Source organism: Kryptolebias marmoratus, linkage group LG15 (genome assembly GCF_001649575.2).
Source record: "Kryptolebias marmoratus isolate JLee-2015 linkage group LG15, ASM164957v2, whole genome shotgun sequence".
Taxonomy (NCBI): Eukaryota; Metazoa; Chordata; class Actinopteri; order Cyprinodontiformes; family Rivulidae; genus Kryptolebias; species Kryptolebias marmoratus.
In genome coordinates, this window is record NC_051444.1 from 12,046,010 (window position 1) to 12,065,357 (window position 19,348).

Consider the following 19,348-nt stretch of genomic DNA (forward strand, 5'->3'; position numbering starts at 1 on the left):
AGACTAACCTGTATAAATAAAGGTTGAATGAAAAAAAAAAAGTACTTTTACTTTTAATACTTAAGTATTTTTAAAAGCAAGTACTCTCTTACTTTTACTTAAGTAAAAATGTTAAGGTGGTACTTCTACTTTTACTGGAGTACATTTTTGTCTGTTTATTTGTACTTTTACTTAAGTACAGTGTTTGAGTACTTTCTCCACCACTGTGCAAAACGTGCTTAAATTAAAAAAAGGTTTGTATTTAAAAATGTCTTTGTTTTCTGAATGTCGTGACAGTAAAAATATGTATACACATCGACTAGACAGTAACAAACAATGTACTGGCAGGGATTTGCATCCATATTTTAAATGGGGCTGAGGTCAAGACTTTAGAAAACCCTTTTAAAAAACTAATGTTAACCTGCTTTATCCATTCGACAACCAGTCTTAGTGTATTTTGGGATCATAGAGTGTATGCCATGATTCACCTGTCTAGCTGACATCTGTATGTTTTTTTAGCATTAGTCTGTAATTATGCAATGAGTTTTGTCAGTCTACCAGCTACCTTACCAGAAAAACAGCTCCAGAGAATACAGTAATCTCAAAACTGCTGGTTCTGCGTTTGTTGCTCCAAATCCTCATCTTTACTCTTTTCTACTTTCATTGAACCACTGCTGACAATCGTAGTATTTGCCTTATGTCACCATGAAACCTTCCTTTGAAAAGTTTTTTATTTTAAATTAGTGTTAGTCAGCTACATAATTTAGTTGACTTTGGAGATAAGTGTTTTAGAGCAAAGACTTTTTCATTGGACAGCTGCTTTATAGTACATGATGCTGCAAAATCTCAGCTGCAGGAAACCATAAAAACCACAAAGCTCACATCTTACACACTAAATATGGCAAGTTTAGACATGGATTAGGGATGTGTAATAAAGCAGACATGCCTGGATTTTTAAGTGAATAATGGAGAGGATCAACCACACAGAAGAGCTCTGGTTTTTACTTGACACATACAAATGTAAGGACTTGAAACTGGAGACTGCAGCTGGTGAGAGAGAACTTCAAAGACTTACACAACAAACTAATGCTAAAAAAAGCATTGACAATAGGTAGGGACTGGGGGAAAAACAATAGTCCAACATGTTATAAAAACCACTTCATAAACTGGACCTACTACCTAAATACATAAATAACAGCAGCACAGAAGTAAAGAGCAATGGATACTCTTTTAATGAGGAAAATAATAACACCTCATGAACAACAAAAAGCAGTGAAGGTTTTGAGTTTTTTGACAGTTTCATACAGAGCTTGTCTCTCTTAATTTACAGTTAATGCCTGGTTTGAAAAGATAAATCATATGTGTGAAATATCGATTTAGCATTTACTGTCTTCTGTCACTGTCCTCTCCTTTCTCGTGTATCAATTTGCAAGACTGAGCAGCCGATCAGACTAATCTCTCTGATGGCCCAAAACACAAGGAAAAAAAAACCAACATATCAAAAGTCAACAGGGTCTGACAGACAACAGAGAAAACAAGACAGATAACACTCTCAGACTGCCCAGACATTCCTGACTCCAGTCAGCTTGATGTGTAACACCCCATACAAAAACTCCTGATTTGTGATCAACTTCCTCAGATCCCTAATGAAGTCCTTGTACTTTCCTTTGGAACTGCGTCTGTGGGTAAATCTACCTCTGCTGCCAAATGAAAGTTGACACAGTAAAAGCTACTTTAAGTCTTACCACTGAACTTATAATCAAATGAAAAACAGTATTCTACATTCATACCTGCTGCACTCCATGTCATCTGGCCAAGCCACTCCAAAGATCTCCATGAGTTTATGGCACTCATCCTTGGCTCGCTGGCAGATGGACCGACATGGCATGGACATACGGCCGTACTCTGTGCACACCGGAGCGTACACCGCACACAGGAACATCCGCAGGTCAGCGCTGCACACGAGGTTTACCATTGGATGAAAAGGCTTTGGAAAGAAAGGAACAAGAAAAATCAGGATTTCAATTTAAAACTACATGAGCTTAACAGGTACAAAGTCAAGTGCAAAACAATATGGCATATTTTTAACAACAACAAACCTCTCATGAATGCAGACCAACATGGCAATAATGCACAAAATACATACTCATATACACAAAAGCTCAGGAACTCCTAAGTGTCACATGAAAGAGTTCATTTTTAACCTAAAAATAGCCACTAAAGAGGAGAGAAAACCAAAAATGTTCTACCCCATTTGTTGCAACTTATACCACTACTGCATTTGACATTAATGCTCAGAAGCTTCTGAAACATGCATAGCTGCAATCATATTACCAAACATTGCTTTGAAGCAGGGGACAGTAAAGACAGACCTCTAAAGGATCGGCTACAGCCATGGGTTGAGCAAACGAACAGCAGAGCTTTTCACACACTACACATTATATACTGCTCCCTTTAGTGGTAGATACAAGTCTGAAAATAAGACTTATGACCTTTACAGTGTTGTTGAAATTGAAGAAAATGTGATTTATGTACTTTCGGCAAAGGTGCCACAGCTTTGTGACATGCTCAAACAACAAACTCTAAAGCAATGATGAATTCAGTCTAAAAGAATGACCATTACTGTTCCACCTCCTTTGTTTGGTGTAGGAGGAAACCTTTTTTAAGATGGTGTTTTTGTAAACATTTACAAAACATCATACTAAACTGCACACAACATGCTGGCCCAGATTAACTAATGTTTGAACGGCTTTTGCGGGCACAATTTTGGATTTTGCTTCTCTGCCTAATTCACAAAGCCCTCGCAAAGAGAGCTTTGTGCTTCTAACTTGGATGTCAACCACCCAGCGTCACTCTGTGATGGTGCAGTTTGCCAACATTAAAAGGTATTATGAGGTATTATCAATGCATTTAGAAGAAAACCCTCACATATTTACAGAAATACCTGCTGGAGCAAAAAGCATCTGATTCTCATAGACCAGTGATGTTTGCAACATGCCTTTAACATCAAATATTTATTATCTCCTGAGAATAGGTGGTGTTTGTGTCTGTGATGAAAAAAGTGAGAAAGATTGCTGCTTGGAAAAGTATTATTAATCCTCTCCTCCAGTTGAAAAAATGCGTAAAACCTTTTTGTTGTAGAAAGCCAAACCTTCTGATTGAACATTTCGACAAACACTGCTTCATATTTAAAGATCTAAACAATCAGGACTGAAAGTAATCATTTTGTCAGACAATTATAGCGGCTCCACCCCACCCTGCACTCACTCAAAAGCAGGGGGTGGTTGTCTGACCCTCCTCGTATGAGAAGAGTGTGCAGCGTACACCTTGAGATCCAGAAAGATCTTATTTTCAGCTTATTAAGTAAAAATAAGGATGCAGTAATGATAAATTAAAACCACATTGATTATAAATGCCTTCCTGAACATGATTCCTCTCTGATCTAATCAGATGTTCGTAAGGAGCGTCTCTGTACGTCATCTGTTAAAACCTGCAGCTCGCTGTGAGAAAACATTTCTCTCTCTGTCACTTCTGATGCTGATGTGTTAATGACAGACGGTCATACTTAATTTGAGCCGAGAGGACAACATAAATCTGCTGTGTTCTGATGCTAAGAGTGTGCGAATTGCTCACACCTGCTGAATTTGATGGGTGTGTTTTCACAAACGTATAATTAGCGCAATTTGCTTTGTGAACATGATGCTGAGACGGAGCAGCTAAGAGGAAATAATGAAGACGTGAAGATGGAGCAGATAACACCCACCGCACAATCATAATGAATCTGGGCCTCGGTGTTTGTGTAGATGTGATTTCTGTGTACATGTGACACAAAACACTGCACTTACATTGATCAGTTACCATAAAAGCTTGTGTGTATGCTTACAGAGCGCATCGGTGCAAATATTCATGCATCAGTAAATGTGTGTTGTGTGCATGCTGGAGTGAATTCATAGGTTGTAAGTGTATTTTGATCGTTACTCAATTGCTGTGTTCTAGATTCACAGATGGGGGAGATGCTCCACCAGTAAATGGAAGCAGCGGTGCATGAGCGCGTGACACAGTTTGGAGGACTGCACAGAAATGAACATCATGTGCACAGACCTCTTAATCTTTCAATAATTTAAGCCTTTTTGCAACTCATACAACTGTTCCCTTCTAGTTTATATGCAAAGTTTGATTGGGCAGCATGAACATACATTTATTTAAGTAGGTTTGTTTAAACCAATCAAATGCTGATAGGACTGATTAGCCATGTAGAACCACTGAAGGAGGAAGCTCAAAGTTGAACTACAGGAAGAATTTTAAACAAACAAATTCTTAAAGAACAAGGCCAAACAGTAATATCCCAAACTAATTTTTTGGTTTTTGAAAATTTCTCATTGCTTCATGTTTTAAGCAACATTTCAAAGAGGATAAATTGCATGTTTCTTCAAAAAAATTCAAAGTCCACATTTAAAATGAATGTACTTGCATACATTTTACAGGAAGAAAGCCATTTCTGTGAGATTATAGCGTTAGCCAAATGTGAGTCTTTTTGTTCAAATAAACTTGGAAATAAAAATGCTCTACATTTTTTTGCAGCTTGTGTAAAAATGTCACACATTTGTGCGTGCATCCCTACCATCAAGACCAGAAATCATGTGAAGTAAGAGCAGAGAATCGTGTTTATTCATAAAATAAACGTAACAATAAAGCGTCTAGAAGCAAGAGATTAACTCTGACATCAAAATGTTCTCAAGTCCTCGGTCTTAAATTCTGATGTGAGCACTGATCTGACAATCCATCTTTGTCCCTGGTTGTCCACCTGTCTCACTCATATATCTGCTTTGAGCCTCAGGCCAGACTGAAATTGGAAACTACGCTCTGAACGAGTCGCTTTTCTCGTCTGGAAGAAAATAAGGTTTCTTGCTGTCACCTCAGCCCAACTGCACTGCAAATCCGTTTGAGATCCCCGTTTTAGGTGTCCTCATTCTACCCGTTTCTCTTGTGCGTGAGAGTTTACATGCGTGCCTTCCCTCGTGTTTTCAGTGCATGTCCCAGTTTTTGTGCTTCAGCATGTGCGTGACAAAGCTTGGTTTTCGTGCCTGCTCAAATAATCATGTGTGCGCAGATAGCTGTGTGCAATTATTCTGACATTCAGGGCAATTGCCTCCCATCTCTCACCACAAAGAGAATATTGATATTAAGTGGCCTGACTGTGCCACCGCACAAAGGAGAAAGGGACCTGCAATCAGCTTCCCACAGAGAATAACTCAAGTGAATTGCCTGACATTATGTATGTCAGTTGTGATAGACAAGCAGGGAGAAGAAAAAAAATGGAAAAGCCTGAAAACTGCCCTGAGGGGGAGAGCAGGCTCCAACTAAAACATGGATAATGTTGAAAAATAAGATGGAGGGTGGGGACAAGAAGATACGCCAATCATTTCCAAAGATACCTTTCCTTGATAAGTTTCTCCCTCACTGTTGGTTTTTATTTCCTTTCCTGTCATTAAGCTCCCAACATGGTTTGAATAAGCTAAATGATTATATATGATACAAGCAAGAGCCCAAGCTAATTAATTATTTTGGTAAATATGTAATTCAATGTAGGAAAACCAATTCCTGGACAAATATATGCCTTCCCTACAGGTGAGTGACCACAATTTATACTGACAGTAGTAGCAGCTGTGTGAAGCATTTCACTGAGACAGGTCTGCTGTCTATTCAGCAAATAAATAAATAAATACAAATCTTGAATCACAAACACATCAAAATGCTGATATGCTCAGGGAAACTGCTGGGTTAAAAGAAGAAAAAATATTTTTGCATATGAATGAAATGAATGCAACTGTGGGCATTCAGAATAAAAAGAACCAGAATATTTTCTTGTGAGGAAAAAGAAAAAAGGCCCCTGACTGGTCCACCTCTGAATCAATGGAGGGATTAAGTTTCTCTGTCTTTACTCCCTCTCTCCACAGAAGTCCACGGGGAGGGGAAGAGACAAAAGGTAAAAAAAAAAAAAAAACAACAGGAAAAAGAGGGAAAAAGACAAAGTAAGAGGCATGCGATTAACACTCACATAATGCACGCAATTATGCTCCTGGCAAACAAGAGACAGCAATTAGAGCTGTACTGTTAGAGGCCAAACCAGACTGTAGTGTTTTTAACATGGAGTTCTGTGTTTGTAAACCTTTGGTGCTAGACTGCAGCATGTTGAGACTGAACAAAATGTTTCCTCCCAAACAGTTACCCGAGTGTATCTGGTGAAATCAAATTAAATGTTGCAACAGCGAGAGAACATCAGCGACATTATATAAACTTTAGGAACGGGTCGGTTTGTTAGCTGAGAAAGACTCACTAAAGCTGAAATTCTGGAAAATCTTAACCTTCAATTACCAGCTTCTCTTTGTGTTTGGTTACTATGAAAAGGTACCCAAAGTAGAACTTCATAGTTTTCATTTTTATATATTTTCCCCATATAAATATAATTAATATACTTTTTTTATTCAGTATAATTGTGTGTGAGGGGTGGTGAGAATTTGGCCTGTGCAGAAGGGGGAGAAATAGAAAGAAAGGCAAGAATGGAGGAAAAAAAAAAACAGAAACCTGGAGAGGAATTGAGAAGAAAAAGAGTGGCTGTTACTCGGTGGATTAGAGAGTCAAATGGATTTGAAGGAGTGCTTAGTGTGTGAGAACCTCACACACTTCCTCTGGCTGTCACCAGCTTTGTTTTGTGGTCATATCAAGGTGACAGGCTGTTGAGTCTAAGCTTCCAAAAACACAGGCCCCGAATGGGCACCGGTCCAACGATTCTGATCAAAAGCTGCACCACTCAGTGTTGTGGTGTACATGACTGTCAAATGTATCACATTAAACAGCTCCCGGACACCGGCTTCTACCTCGAAGGAACCTTTTCATTGGCTGTTTGATGTTTCTTTGTTGTTTTATGCCTAAAAATAAATTCAGGAAAGAATAATTCATTAAACTAGTCCTGATAGAAGTATGAACTATCAATATGCTTGTAAATAATACGGTTCTCTGTCACACATGAGGAACTTAAGAGAAAAAAAAAAATCTGCCATTTTCTTACTAAACCTTGCCTAAGTCTCTCTGGGCATGTCGTCCTCTCATACGCTATATGTCTTCTCATGCCATCTCTGTCTCAACTCACTCTCAAACCAGTGCTTTAGGGCCTGCAGCATAAATGGTGTCAGACCACATCAGCTGCTTTCATCATACTGCTCAACATCCCGCCAACATCCTGACTCCAGTAGCTATGAGCGTTAAATCCTTTATTTACTCTCTTGCAGCAAAAGCAATAACACCTTTATTTGCTTCTCCCTGTCTCCTGCCACTCGATTCGACCATTTCTGTTCCTGCCACAGACTATTACCAACATCCTCCTTTAATGCATTAGAGCCGAATTACATTCTCTCTTACTCCCTACAGTGTAAGTAAAGTGCATTGTTACAGCTCAGTTATATAACGGTTATATGATGACTCCATCTAACTCTCCACCTACTTTTTTTCCATTTGAAGTTCTGCATTCCCACTGTCTCCATCCTCCACTTTCACTGCATAAATTTAAACTCAAGCTACATTTTATAGCTCCTCACTCCAATATGCATAAATAATGAATGTGTTCGTAAAGGAATACAAATCACAAAACACACAGACTCTGGCGATGTGCCTGCCTCTCCTCTCCTGCTCCTGAGACACCCAGGCGTTGGCTTTGAACAGATGAACTGCACATTTTCTGATGCTCTCCTCCCTAATCTCTGAATAGGTGGTTAAGAAAGGGGCACAGTTCTCTCACACTCTCTCCCTCTTTCATCCATTTGTTGGTTTATCCATGTCTGTCCATCGTTCAGTCGGGAGGACTGCACAAAGCCGTTAATGGCATTCCCCTTCACGCTCACTTCCCCTCCCATCTTCTCTCTCTTGTGTTCATCTCCTATTTTCCTTGCCTCCCATTTACTCCCAGCAATTACGCTGACATGGACTTGTCCACCTTCACTTCTTTTGCCTTTTTGCTCCTTTTAACATTAGCATTCATTGACTTCCCCCACTCCTTTCTGTCATTTTATATTGTGGGGTGGGGGACTAGAAAGCTGTAACGTCAACATACATTCTCTCTTCATGTGTCAAATGCTCTTCTTATCCACTGATTTATTCTAAGAGTAAAATGATGACTTTTGTTCAGTATATTACCATTTCTCTGCTGAAATTTAAAAACCCTTTTAGTTTAATTGGCTGCATCTCATGTGCTTAGTTTCCTTGAATACACAATCTAACTTATATGTAGCATTGTTAAAAATTTGTAGATGATATACAATCTCTTAATGTGATCTCTGAATGGCTGTGCTCTTGTCAAATTTATAGGAAAATTTACAGATCTGTGCTGTGCCTGACTGATGGTTGTTGTTTCCTCAGGTTATAAATGAGGTCTGAAATGCTGTTAAAAAAAAAAAAAAAAAAAAAAAAAAAAAAAAAAAAAATCACAAAAAGTAAATTTTACTAGTTAATTGTGTTTAAACGTACAGTCAAAACTACTGCAGAAGCTGAAGACAATGAAAATGACTGGGGCTTGATAATACTTGGCTGCCAAAGAGAACAAAAAAGTGCAATCCTTTCTATTAACAAGAAATTAGAAAACATAAATAACACTGCAGGAAGAATGAATTCAGGTAATTAAAATAAAAAGAGCTACAGCTTATGGTGTCAGCAACTTTTACTGTCAAAAGAGCCATTCCTGCTCCTTTTCCCAATATATAAAAATTGCCCAGAGCTGCAAAATTTACTTAAACCTTGAAATAAAGTTCCCACAACTCAGTTCTACAGAAAACTAGTGTGTGACATTATAAAATTAAAGACTTGTAGTAAACTGTTGACAATTATTGGTGTTTTACCATGATAAAATCATGTTTTCTGTGTAGACCCCCTTTGATAAAATGTCTTTTTTTTATTTGTGGATATCTGTGACTTGATAAATTTCCTCACATAAAGGCAGAGACTTTCACTTACTTCAAATTTTATTTAAGGTATTTTTTTTTCATTTCAATCAAAGGCAAGCTTTTACTTCTAATTCTCAGTGTTATCAGTATGACTTGCCATATATTTTATTGTTTTCCTCTTGTGGTTATAAATTTAAATCTTTTACATTTCTATGTTGGCTCCAAAGAGGTGCCGGTTGCAGACCCCGAATCGAGGTAGGTTAGGAAGTTGAGGTCAAAGGAGTGTTACGTTAACTCAATCAGGTGTAGGATGTCTTGATGTTATTATCTGCGCTAAGAGGAGGCTAATGTAATCATCTGCGATGCCGCCTGAAATTACTTGAAACTGTATCTTTAATGAGTCTTTCTTCTCTGCCTTGCCCAGACAACAATGAACAAAGTAAAAATTGAGTGGCGGCCATTCCTAGGTGGTGTCTTTATACCTTAACTAAAAAGTTGAAAGGTGTCCTTTTGTAGCTGAAAGCCCAGAACTTTAACACATGACAATGACTATAACCAGAGTTTAAATCTCATTAGACTTTTAGGATTTGTAATGAGTCTTTCTATCATCTATGAACATGTAACTTCAGCAGCTAAATCTGTCATTTTATTCTCCTCCCCCCTTGTCCTCTTGGTTTATTCTAAAACGTATCACACATCATCCAATTTTCCTCCACTCCCCTGCCCGTCTCCCTCCCTCCATTCCTTCCTTTCCTTCTCAGCCAGTTTAACTACCATGGCAACAGGTGATGTGAAGACTCTTTCACGGCCATGCCTCATTGAGGATAACAGACAAACATTCATCCACTCGCATTTTTTGGAGATCTTCCACAATGGGCGAGCAATATAAAAAGTATAGCAAACAAGCTTGCACATGAGGCGACACCGAAAAGTGTGAAAGTGAGAATAAAAGAGTCTAAGAAGCATGAGTCGGGGAGGGCAAATTAAACGATAAAGACGGAGAACCAAAAAGTGTGACAGCAGAGCTGAGTCTGATCGCCCACATGTCTTAACACGATATAAACCGCCTGCGTATATCCATCTGTTTACCACTCATCTTTATGCTCCTAAACACAGACTCTTTAATGCAACATTATCTTAATATCTGTTTCTTCAATAAAATATATGTCTTTAAATAAATGAACAACAAAAAAGATTTTGTACAATTCACATTTTGTGTTTGTAATTTACATACTGATTTTTGTGCGTTGGATTTATTCAGTCTTATATTATTAATAAAAAGACGAACAAGGCTTTACTGTCTAAAATCATGAAAAGAAGAATATTTAATACGATGTTGGGATCAATTTGAAAAACCATCTGCATACAAACCACAGTATATGCATTACCATGGAAGCCATTTTTGGAGAGCTGAAAAGCTGCATGTGGCTTGATAAGTGCACAATTAGTGGCACAAGAGCTTTTAGAGCCGACGCTGATTCTGATTTGCAGTGTGCTGAAAATGTTAGAGCAGCATTGTGTTGAGTAGCTTTGCGTGAGAAGGGGATCAATGATTGCAAATGTGTGTATGTTTGTGTGCGCGTTAGTGTAAGTTGGGATTAGTGCTAAGGTTTAAACTTCTCCCAACTGGCTGCTGACACATGTCCACTCACACACTTCATAGACCAGGTCATGGGTTCAGATTAGGACCATAAGACATGGATAACCTATATTTGTATAATTGTGCACCAAAGGGCTGAAAGCCATCTGAAAGAGTGGAACCACACACACACATACTCAGGCACTAACAGGCACGGCAAGCTAACAGCTACTTAAAACAGAAATAGGAGAAGTGTCTCTAAAAACACAACTATTCTTCCAAACCATTTTAGCCAGATAGTTGCTTTCTTTGACACATTTTTTTTCAACCACAGAACATGTGCTGTACAAATGTTTGCTTCAAAATTTGCAGTTCAATAATAGTACAACACTGATGTTGCTCAAATGTAATAAATATATAGTGCCCGTCAGAGCAGAGGGCAAACTAAAGCTGTGTAGAAGTTCACAATATAGAATAGGCTTTGACTTGTGTGTTTATGAGGTTTGAGTTGTTTTATGACAAAATCAATGCTCCTCTCCTGCTCATAATGTTTTTGCAGTGTATGTTGGAGCGTTCTTGTTTTTTCACTTTAAGGATTGCCATTCAGCCAACATACTGACAAGCTCCTACCTCCTCTCTTTATTGCTGCATGGCTAACCTAAAGCCAGGAGCCGAGACGGACCCGCTGATGCCAGTATCAGTGAGTCCAAAAGTGATCAAGTATCTCATTCCCATTAAGGCATTTTCAAACAGTCAATTTTATGTCAGGCTAAGGGGAGGTATTTGAGCAATGGAAAATCTCTCCTTAAATCTCTTTCAGGAATTGTGAGGCTGAATAAGCAGTGGTAGCAGCTATGTAGATGGGAACAGTCTGCCAAAAAAACAGCACCAGGCAGTGCCTTTGTTCAGCGCATAAATAAATAATTGCTTCGTTTGGGCTGGCAGTTTTAACAGACTGTCAGAATAGGCAGGATAATTTAGAGTTCAACTGAAATAAACAGGAACTTTTAAACTGAAAGAGGACCCGTCTGTCTATAGAGTAAATAGGGTAATGAGCCTCTTCAAATGCAAAGAAAAGCAAGTGTGCGCACACACACACACACACTTAACATAGTACAAATGCAACCCAGCCATCCCACACACCCACAAAAGTATACCTCTTTCACAAACCTCTTTCATAGTCACACAAAAAAAACAACAAGCCTCAAACTGTAGGTTTTGAGTGTGCACACACACACAGTTTTGAGGGATCTGTTGGCCTCAGGGTGGCCTTTCAGAAATCAACCAGTCTGATTCTGAGACACAGTACCCCATGGTGACAGAAACACAAACAGCAGAGACAGAGGAATCTAAAAACTTTACACAACCTGTAATCCTGTCCTTATTTCCCTTCAATGAATTTCTCACTATAAAATTCCTCTTTATTTCAACACTTGAACTGTTTTTTTGACACAAGCAGATTATTTGTCTAACATTTAACATTTTTTTGTTTATCTTCAGATATTTTTAAATCATTTTAACAGAAAAACCACAAAGGAAAGTTAGATAATTTATACCACTGTTGGCATGTATGTAACAAGTAGCATAGTTTAATATAGCTTGGTTTTGAAGGGGGTTGGACCTCTAAAACAAGGGTGGTCCTGGTGAATAAAAAAAGCTCTTAAACATCTTTTCAGTGTAATTGAAAAGGCCTACTTGTCAGTTCATCATTGTTGTTTTGTTAACTTTGCCTTGGGGCTCACAATAAACCACATGACCACACTGTAAGGTACACAAGCTTTGGAACGGTACACTTAAAAGTATTTTCTTGGAATTCCAACATGAAAGAAATAATGAAAAAAAATATGCTCCAACAGAATAACAGATTGTAATAGTGTTAAAATAACCTATGGTCAAATAACATTTCTTACTTTTTCAGACATTTTTTTGCTGTAGACCAAGTATGAGAGGGAAAAGGGGGAAAATCTGTATACACCATCTATATTAGTGAATCCTTGTTATCCTCAGACTAAAACTAACAGGATACAACAAAAAAAGTTGTTTTAAAAGGTTGAAAAGCAAAATTTTATACACTTGTATGACATGAGAGAAAAGGAAATTCTTACACCTGCTTTTGACAGTCTAAATGTTATGCTGTTATGTTGAGGTGGCCGTGACGACTGATAGCTGTCTCTTTATCTTTTAACAGAGTTCCATTGTTTTCCAAATGATCCCCTTTTTTAAACTCACTGTTTGTTCAAGGGCTTTGCAACGTCTTTCACTCCAGGGTTAATGACAGAATACGCTTCAACTGTCCAGACAAGCTGAATAATGTTAGCAAAGACTAGCCACTGCAGTGCAGCCTTTAATTCTTTAAATCTACAAACTGAAACTGTTGCAAAGTTGTACACCCTTCTCTAACATTATAAATTCAAATTACAGAGGTTCTACATTTTTTTCAGATTAAAGTGAGTTTATTTAAAAAGAAAAATTGGGTAAAGTATCTTGAAGGGCTTCATTTGTTCAATAATCGTATAATAAAGAACCTGTTTTTGCTAATAAATGGTATTTAAGAAAATCTACCCTTTTCATAAACTATAAAAAATAGATTTGTGTTCAGAAAGTCTAATTTGCTTTACCAATTTTGAAAAAGGGAAAATCCTAAAGACATCTAGTCAGAAGAACCAAAAGTTTATTATCAGAATTTGTTAAAAACATTATACATCTTCCACTGTAGTTTGGCCTTCCTAAACAGGAGCACAGGATCTTTTTTCTTTTTGGTTCAGAAGTGTTTAATAAAATGTAAATCACTTCTTTTTTAAAAACGCAGCTCACACACAGAGCATAACCTTGGTTGTCAAAAGAAATTCGTAAATCATTTCAGTGATGCCAATTATCTCTGAGTTGAGTTTAAAGTTTTGCAGGACCAGGTGATGCTGGGAAAACCTGGATGTGCTAAACTTGCTTTAGACTTCATCTCTGTTCTAATTTATTGGGGAGACAGTCTCATTGTGCCATTCCTAAATCAGTGTTTCTAACACGTATGGACCTTAAGTAATGTCACCATTAACAGCTAATCCCCTGAGAACCATGACGTCAGGCTTCGGCAGATGGACAGTAAAGATTACATTTTTCACTACCACATAAAAACATAAAAATATGCTAAAATATAAGCAGGGAAAAAAGCAACCCTTAGAATATGTTTAATGTTCGAACAATTTCCTTTTCTAAATTCATCTCTGGCCTCTTTCAGCTCCCGCTCTCATGTTTCACGGTCTCACCCCCTTTACTCAGGTTTAATCGACTATTGTGGCAGATGGGGTGGTCCATGGTGTGTGGGAATCAATGTCATTGTGGAGCTGAGAGAGATTAGCAGCTAGTTTGCACCAGTGAGCGATGACAGCTGGGACCAGAACCGTGCTCTGACACCCCCACAGGAACTACAAGACTCCAAGTCTTACATGCAAAAGAAAAAGACTCAGTTTCTCAAGCTTGTCACATCTACATTAAATACATCACACTCAAAGATTACCACTCACAAATTGCGTGTTTATAATTTAACTAAGCCTATTGTGTAGAAAAATAAAATAAAAAATATTTTCAGTCATTTTTGGTTAAAGCTGAGGACTCAACACTTACACGACCGTGCACAATTTCAAATAAAGCTGGGTTTGAAAATGCTTAAAATAGCCTGAATATGCCAGCAACATACAGTAACTCACTACAATGATCTCTAAAGGCACGCAAGTTTCGCCACTGAGGCAGAGCAAACATCCAGGATATGATCTGACCCAAAACATGACTACAACAGCTGCAGACAATGGCTCCATTTGTAATAGTCCATCTTCTGCTCCTCACCCTGATGTGGCAGCAGTTGTTCCCATTTGATTAAAATAAAATCTCTGGACTTGACAAAGTTTGTTTCAATTGAATGCATTTTTTAACCTAAAACTGTCTACAGTCACAAATATATCAACTAAGCTGGGTTTACCAACTGAGTTACACATACAGATGGAGTTCTTCTGTGTTTCCTATAGTTCTCTTAAGTAAGCCTTTTAGTATATGCTTTTCTTTGGATGAAAGCTGCCTTTTTGTTCTGTTCTCTGCCAAGATGATCAACACCATGGTGTTTCAATAGTGTTGAGGTTCAGGCTTTTAGAAAGGCCAAGCCATGACTGACATGGTTCCATTTATTGTTAGACATTACTTTCTGATGCCTTCTAGGTAGTACTGCTGTGTGCGTCAAAGTCTCATGTTACTTTTCTGCATTTAGAATTTCAATAATTTGGACAAACACTGGCTCAAACCATAAAAGACCCTCCACTGTGTTCAAGGATGGCCTTTTTATACACTTAAGCTTGCATCTCTCTGACCTCTTCTGTGTGAATTAAAGATAATTTAAACCAAACTTCCAAATTTACATGCATCACTATTAAACTTGGAGCCTTTAAATTTCTGTTTCAGATTCAACTGAACACTCATGTGAGCTCACAAATCTACCAGGAGGACACGCATGACTATTATCCAAAAAAAAAACACAGACAATCATTGACAGAAGATGGCATTATGCAGCCAGTGGTTTCTAGTGAGAGATTATTAAATTTCCTCCAGGGTTCCCACCAGGGCAATCATGCCTGCTCGCAGCAGAGCAGAGCAGGAAAACTAACAGAGCTCATGTTGCGAGTCGGCCATCTTCAGAAAACTGCCTCTTCCATGACTGAAGGGGTCCGTGGGTGTCAGTTACTTGGCTCCTACTTCATCTAGGTCAAATCAAGTTCAACGACAGATGCTTCTCACAGACTCTGAGACTGCGTGTTTTGACATGACGTGGGGAACTGACATGATTTAACAATTTCGTGGTCTTACATGTGCTGACTGATAGCTATGACTACAGCTGAAACACACACCAATCACACAGAGACCGGAGGAAGAAACATGACCATAACCATAACATACAACAAACAAAGATGTGTTTCTTAATCCCTCGATTTCTCAAAGAGAATAAATAAGATATTTAAGAGTCCAACAAACAACAATTGAAAGACTGTTAGTTTTGAGGCAGAATTTTCTTTTTTTTTTTTACTGTGATGAAATAAGAAAACAGCAAAACAGAATATTTGCTTGATCATTTGCGTGACAATCTGGTTTTGACATGGGAAAGTGCTTACTAAGAACAACAACAAAAAAAATCCCACAGGATTAAACATGCAATGCGCCCAGCCAACACTGGCCTTGTACAAATTCATCAGCTTTTCAACAGGGGTAATTTAATATGCCAACTATGAACAGCTGGAAGCAAGCTTAATTCAAGTGACTGTATTTGTTACTCATCTGTGATATTTAAACTTATAACCACAGTTGCACGCTAGCCAAAACACGGGTGAAACTATGCCCTTCAGGATATGTAGCTGCTTTGAAATCTAAAGACGTGTAAGCAAATTAAAACAAATTATATGGGAGATAAAATAACGCTGTTTAGATCAAAATATGTCAACCTAAATTTGTCTACCAAAGAAACTAAACCTAGCATCTTTATTTTTTACAGTTCATTACTATTAGTTTTTTAGTACTTCAATAAAACAAATAAAGATAGCCCAGGCCTTAAATCCAATGCATTGCTTTCGATACTAACAAAATTTACTGCAAACAGGTAATTACAGCATAGTTAGAGAACAACACCGTGTTCAGTGCCCTTTCACACTCTCCAGGGAGTAACAATAGAGTAGGAAAGAGAGGTAACATGATAAAGATGGATAGTCTATTGCATTCAGTGTGCAGAACACCACTTCTCTACCTCTACTGCTTAAAACCGTAGCCCAGACACAAAGATATTTCCCTGAACCTTCCCATCATGTGAGCACCTCGTTGGAAGATATTTCTCTCCGTCTGCTGCTGATCAGGTAGCACATTCTGTCTGTCAGCTGCTGCTCAAATTTAAAAAAATAAAAATGAAAAGGTCAGGAGTGACTGAGCGAGTGCCTACATTTATCAGAGTCTGTGTGGAGCAGTGACATGCAGCAGAAGATGGATCTGTAACACGAGGAAGACAGATCAAGTAGAACCCTTTTTTGTCCTTTTTTCTTGCTCGTGTTAAATCCTCGACTTTCATGCCTGTGGCTCTGTGGATCCCATAGCTTAAAGAGTTCAGAGGCAGAGGTTTCCCAGTCTAAAACAAGGCCCCTCGTTTGATTCGGAACAAATTACTTTGCTATGCAATGACAAACAACACAGGTCACTTGCAAAGGTTTTACTGAATGAGCACTTGTATTGTGCTTTTTAACTTTTTGTAAACACGAGCACATGCTCCAATAAAAAGTAAATAAATAAACTTTTTCTGACACCTAACTACAAATAAACAGATGACATGACAAATGGATTGATGCTTATTTTTTCTAAGGTAAATTACATGCTACACTGTCAACAGAGCACTGTATTTTAACATTAGCAAAACAACATTTGTAGTGACAATTTTATTTTCAGACCCAGATATACCTGAGCTGTCACATTAGGCTGCATGAGAAACTCTTGTCTGCAGCAGGTGCACAACACGACACAACGAAACTCTGCAGGACGCCGCTTTGTGGTTGTTTACCATTTCTGCACCTGCACTTTGATTTGAAAGATCTTTTTGTTTTAAAATCCTCAAAATAAATTTAGTGGGGTTTATTCTAAACAACATAGCCTCTAACATTTTTATTTACAACGGTAGCATTCCTACCCTGTGTGTGTGTCACTTCAAAGATGTACAGAAACCCTACCTCCATAGCCAGTGCAGCTGTTTGCTGGTCGTAGTGATTCAGGAGATTGGGCATAAAGGTGGTGTTGTAAGGCAGGTCCTGGCACATTCTCAGTCTGATGGGCTCACAGCTGAACTCGTTGTGGCTTTCTATAGATTCTATATGAATGGAAAGAGTAGGGCTAATCAGGAAGAATAGGTGGAGAAGGATGAAGACATAGCAAACAGGAACGTTTTGTCCGCAGACAATGGTTTTGGTTTTTGAATGCCCGTCTTTGGCACATTCTTCTCCGACAGGTGTTTGCATTTTAACGTTCCGCATATTTCCAGCGTCTTATGACACTACCATCATCTTCACAGCCACCTGATGGCCAGTAGTGAATGCCAGTAAAAAGAGGAGTCCACAAAGCAGATGCACACAGCCTATACGGCACATTGGAGGTCCCAATTCACATGCAGGCTCAGAACAGAGTTGTTCTCTGTGTCAATCCTCAAAAATTCCAGTCCAGGCATTTTTGACTTTCCTTACAACGTCTCAAAACGTGCCTCGAAAGACAGCCTCTTCAAATTCTTCCTCATTTGAAAACCAGTATGTGGTTCCTCCACAGCTTCTGTTGCTCCCCTGGTCAAAAGCAGCTTCCCCTGGTTCCATCTCCAAGCCCAGTCAAAACCCAGCCCACCAGACACTTGTTACAGGTCCTCTGAGGGTTACTGTCCATCTTCTCCTTTAGCTCTTCTCTCTGTACTTCCAGCAATGTTTGAAAGAATCCCCGAGCCTGCAGAGCGCCATGATCAACGGGAAGGATTTCTGCAAGACACAAAATACATGTTAATTGTCACACTGGATCAGACAGGTTCTGCAAGTTTAAACAGACATCTGCTCGATGCTTAAAAAGCAGAGGTTTGGCTGAAGTTTACTGTATCTGACACTGATCGGCCACACCCTTCTCCTTCTCTGCACAAGGAAAAAGAAAGGATCACAAAGAGGGTTTTTTTTTTCCACTGACAGAAAGCGTGCTGGCATTGTTTGGACAAACTGCCTCGGCTCTTGTCGGTGTGTGTGGGGTTATCTCGTGTGAGGCTGCCTCACACGGGTCATGTTGCAGTCAACAGAACCGAGCCGCCACAACTGCAGTCGGGTCAGGTGTGAACGCTACACCTGCGGGACGTTCAGACCTCCCTCCCCCAGTCTGTGTGAGGCTTCACCGGGCGGCAGTAACACTCCCCGCGATGTTTTCACACCCACCGACACCACTTTAAGCGCGGCTGCTGTAAACTTTGGGAATGCAGTTTAATTAATTTATCTGTAATTCACCTGTAGGTAAAACAAACAAACCGTTACGCTCGAGCTAGTTCTCAGCTTCGAGCAGCGCGTGACAGCTAGCTAAAGCTAACCGTGTTAAATTGATTGCTAATTTTAAGTGAACACCTGCGCAACATTTACCGAACTGGGCACGACGAATTTCGCTACCGGGAGAGAAATTAAAAGCGGCCTCGGGATTCTGAGACGGCATTTATCACTGAATGCGTCTCCGACTGCAGCTGAGACTACTCTCGGGAATCACCGACCATCAATCCGTTTGTCACCGCGGCGTCTTCAAGACAGCCGCCGCCGCCGCCGCAGCAAGGTGCGCGCGCGCCGGCGTTTTCTCCGAGAGCACTCGCTGCCTCGAGACAGGAGAACAATGCGCGGCTGCGGTCTAACGTTATCGTCGTAAAGGTTTTTACCTTTTGTGCGAGGAACAACCGAGCGGGTTCGGACGGTCCTCGGCTCCGGTGTCGCTGCGGTTACAGCAGAGCCGCACATCGGGAGCGCGCACTGCCCGTGCCCGCGCGCAGGGGCTCCACAGGAGGATGCACGTGGGCGTGTTACACTCGTCAACCTGATACCTGACACTAAACATGGTTTCACGTGCTGTGGCGCAGCGAAAACTTAGCATTTGTCAATATAACTGTGCTTACAAATTATGGGGCGCCGTTTGTAAACGAGCTTGTGCTCAAAATTCATGCCTAAATTTTGTCACATTTAGCTTCAAACACTGTTTAAAAATGTAGTGTGGATTTTCTGATGTCACTTTTTACAACATTTAGCTAGTTAAATGTAATTGTTACAGCTACATGCTAAATATAAATCTAAATCCT

General features: G+C 39.3%; 1 protein-coding gene across 4 annotated transcripts in view; it reads right to left on the reverse strand.

Moving 5' to 3' along the window:
• Positions 1-19,072, reverse strand: part of LOC108237404 (frizzled-3-like) — a 30,323-nt gene extending 11,251 nt beyond the window's left edge. For 3 of the 4 annotated variants that reach the window (XR_003039241.2, XM_037979862.1, XM_025006490.2), the window contains exons 1-3: positions 18,935-19,072; positions 17,229-18,014; positions 1,770-1,966 (exon numbers count right to left, since the gene is read on the reverse strand). Coding sequence is in view for 3 of the 4 variants with exons in the window: in XM_037979862.1 (XP_037835790.1) it covers positions 1,770-1,966; positions 17,229-17,528 (497 nt within the window). In the remaining variant the exon portion in view is untranslated. Of the gene's footprint in view, positions 1-1,769; positions 1,967-17,228; positions 18,015-18,650; positions 18,670-18,934 lie in introns of those variants that run through there. The other variant, XM_025006491.2, reaches the window with a different exon arrangement.
• Positions 19,073-19,348: the final 276 nt, after the last annotated feature.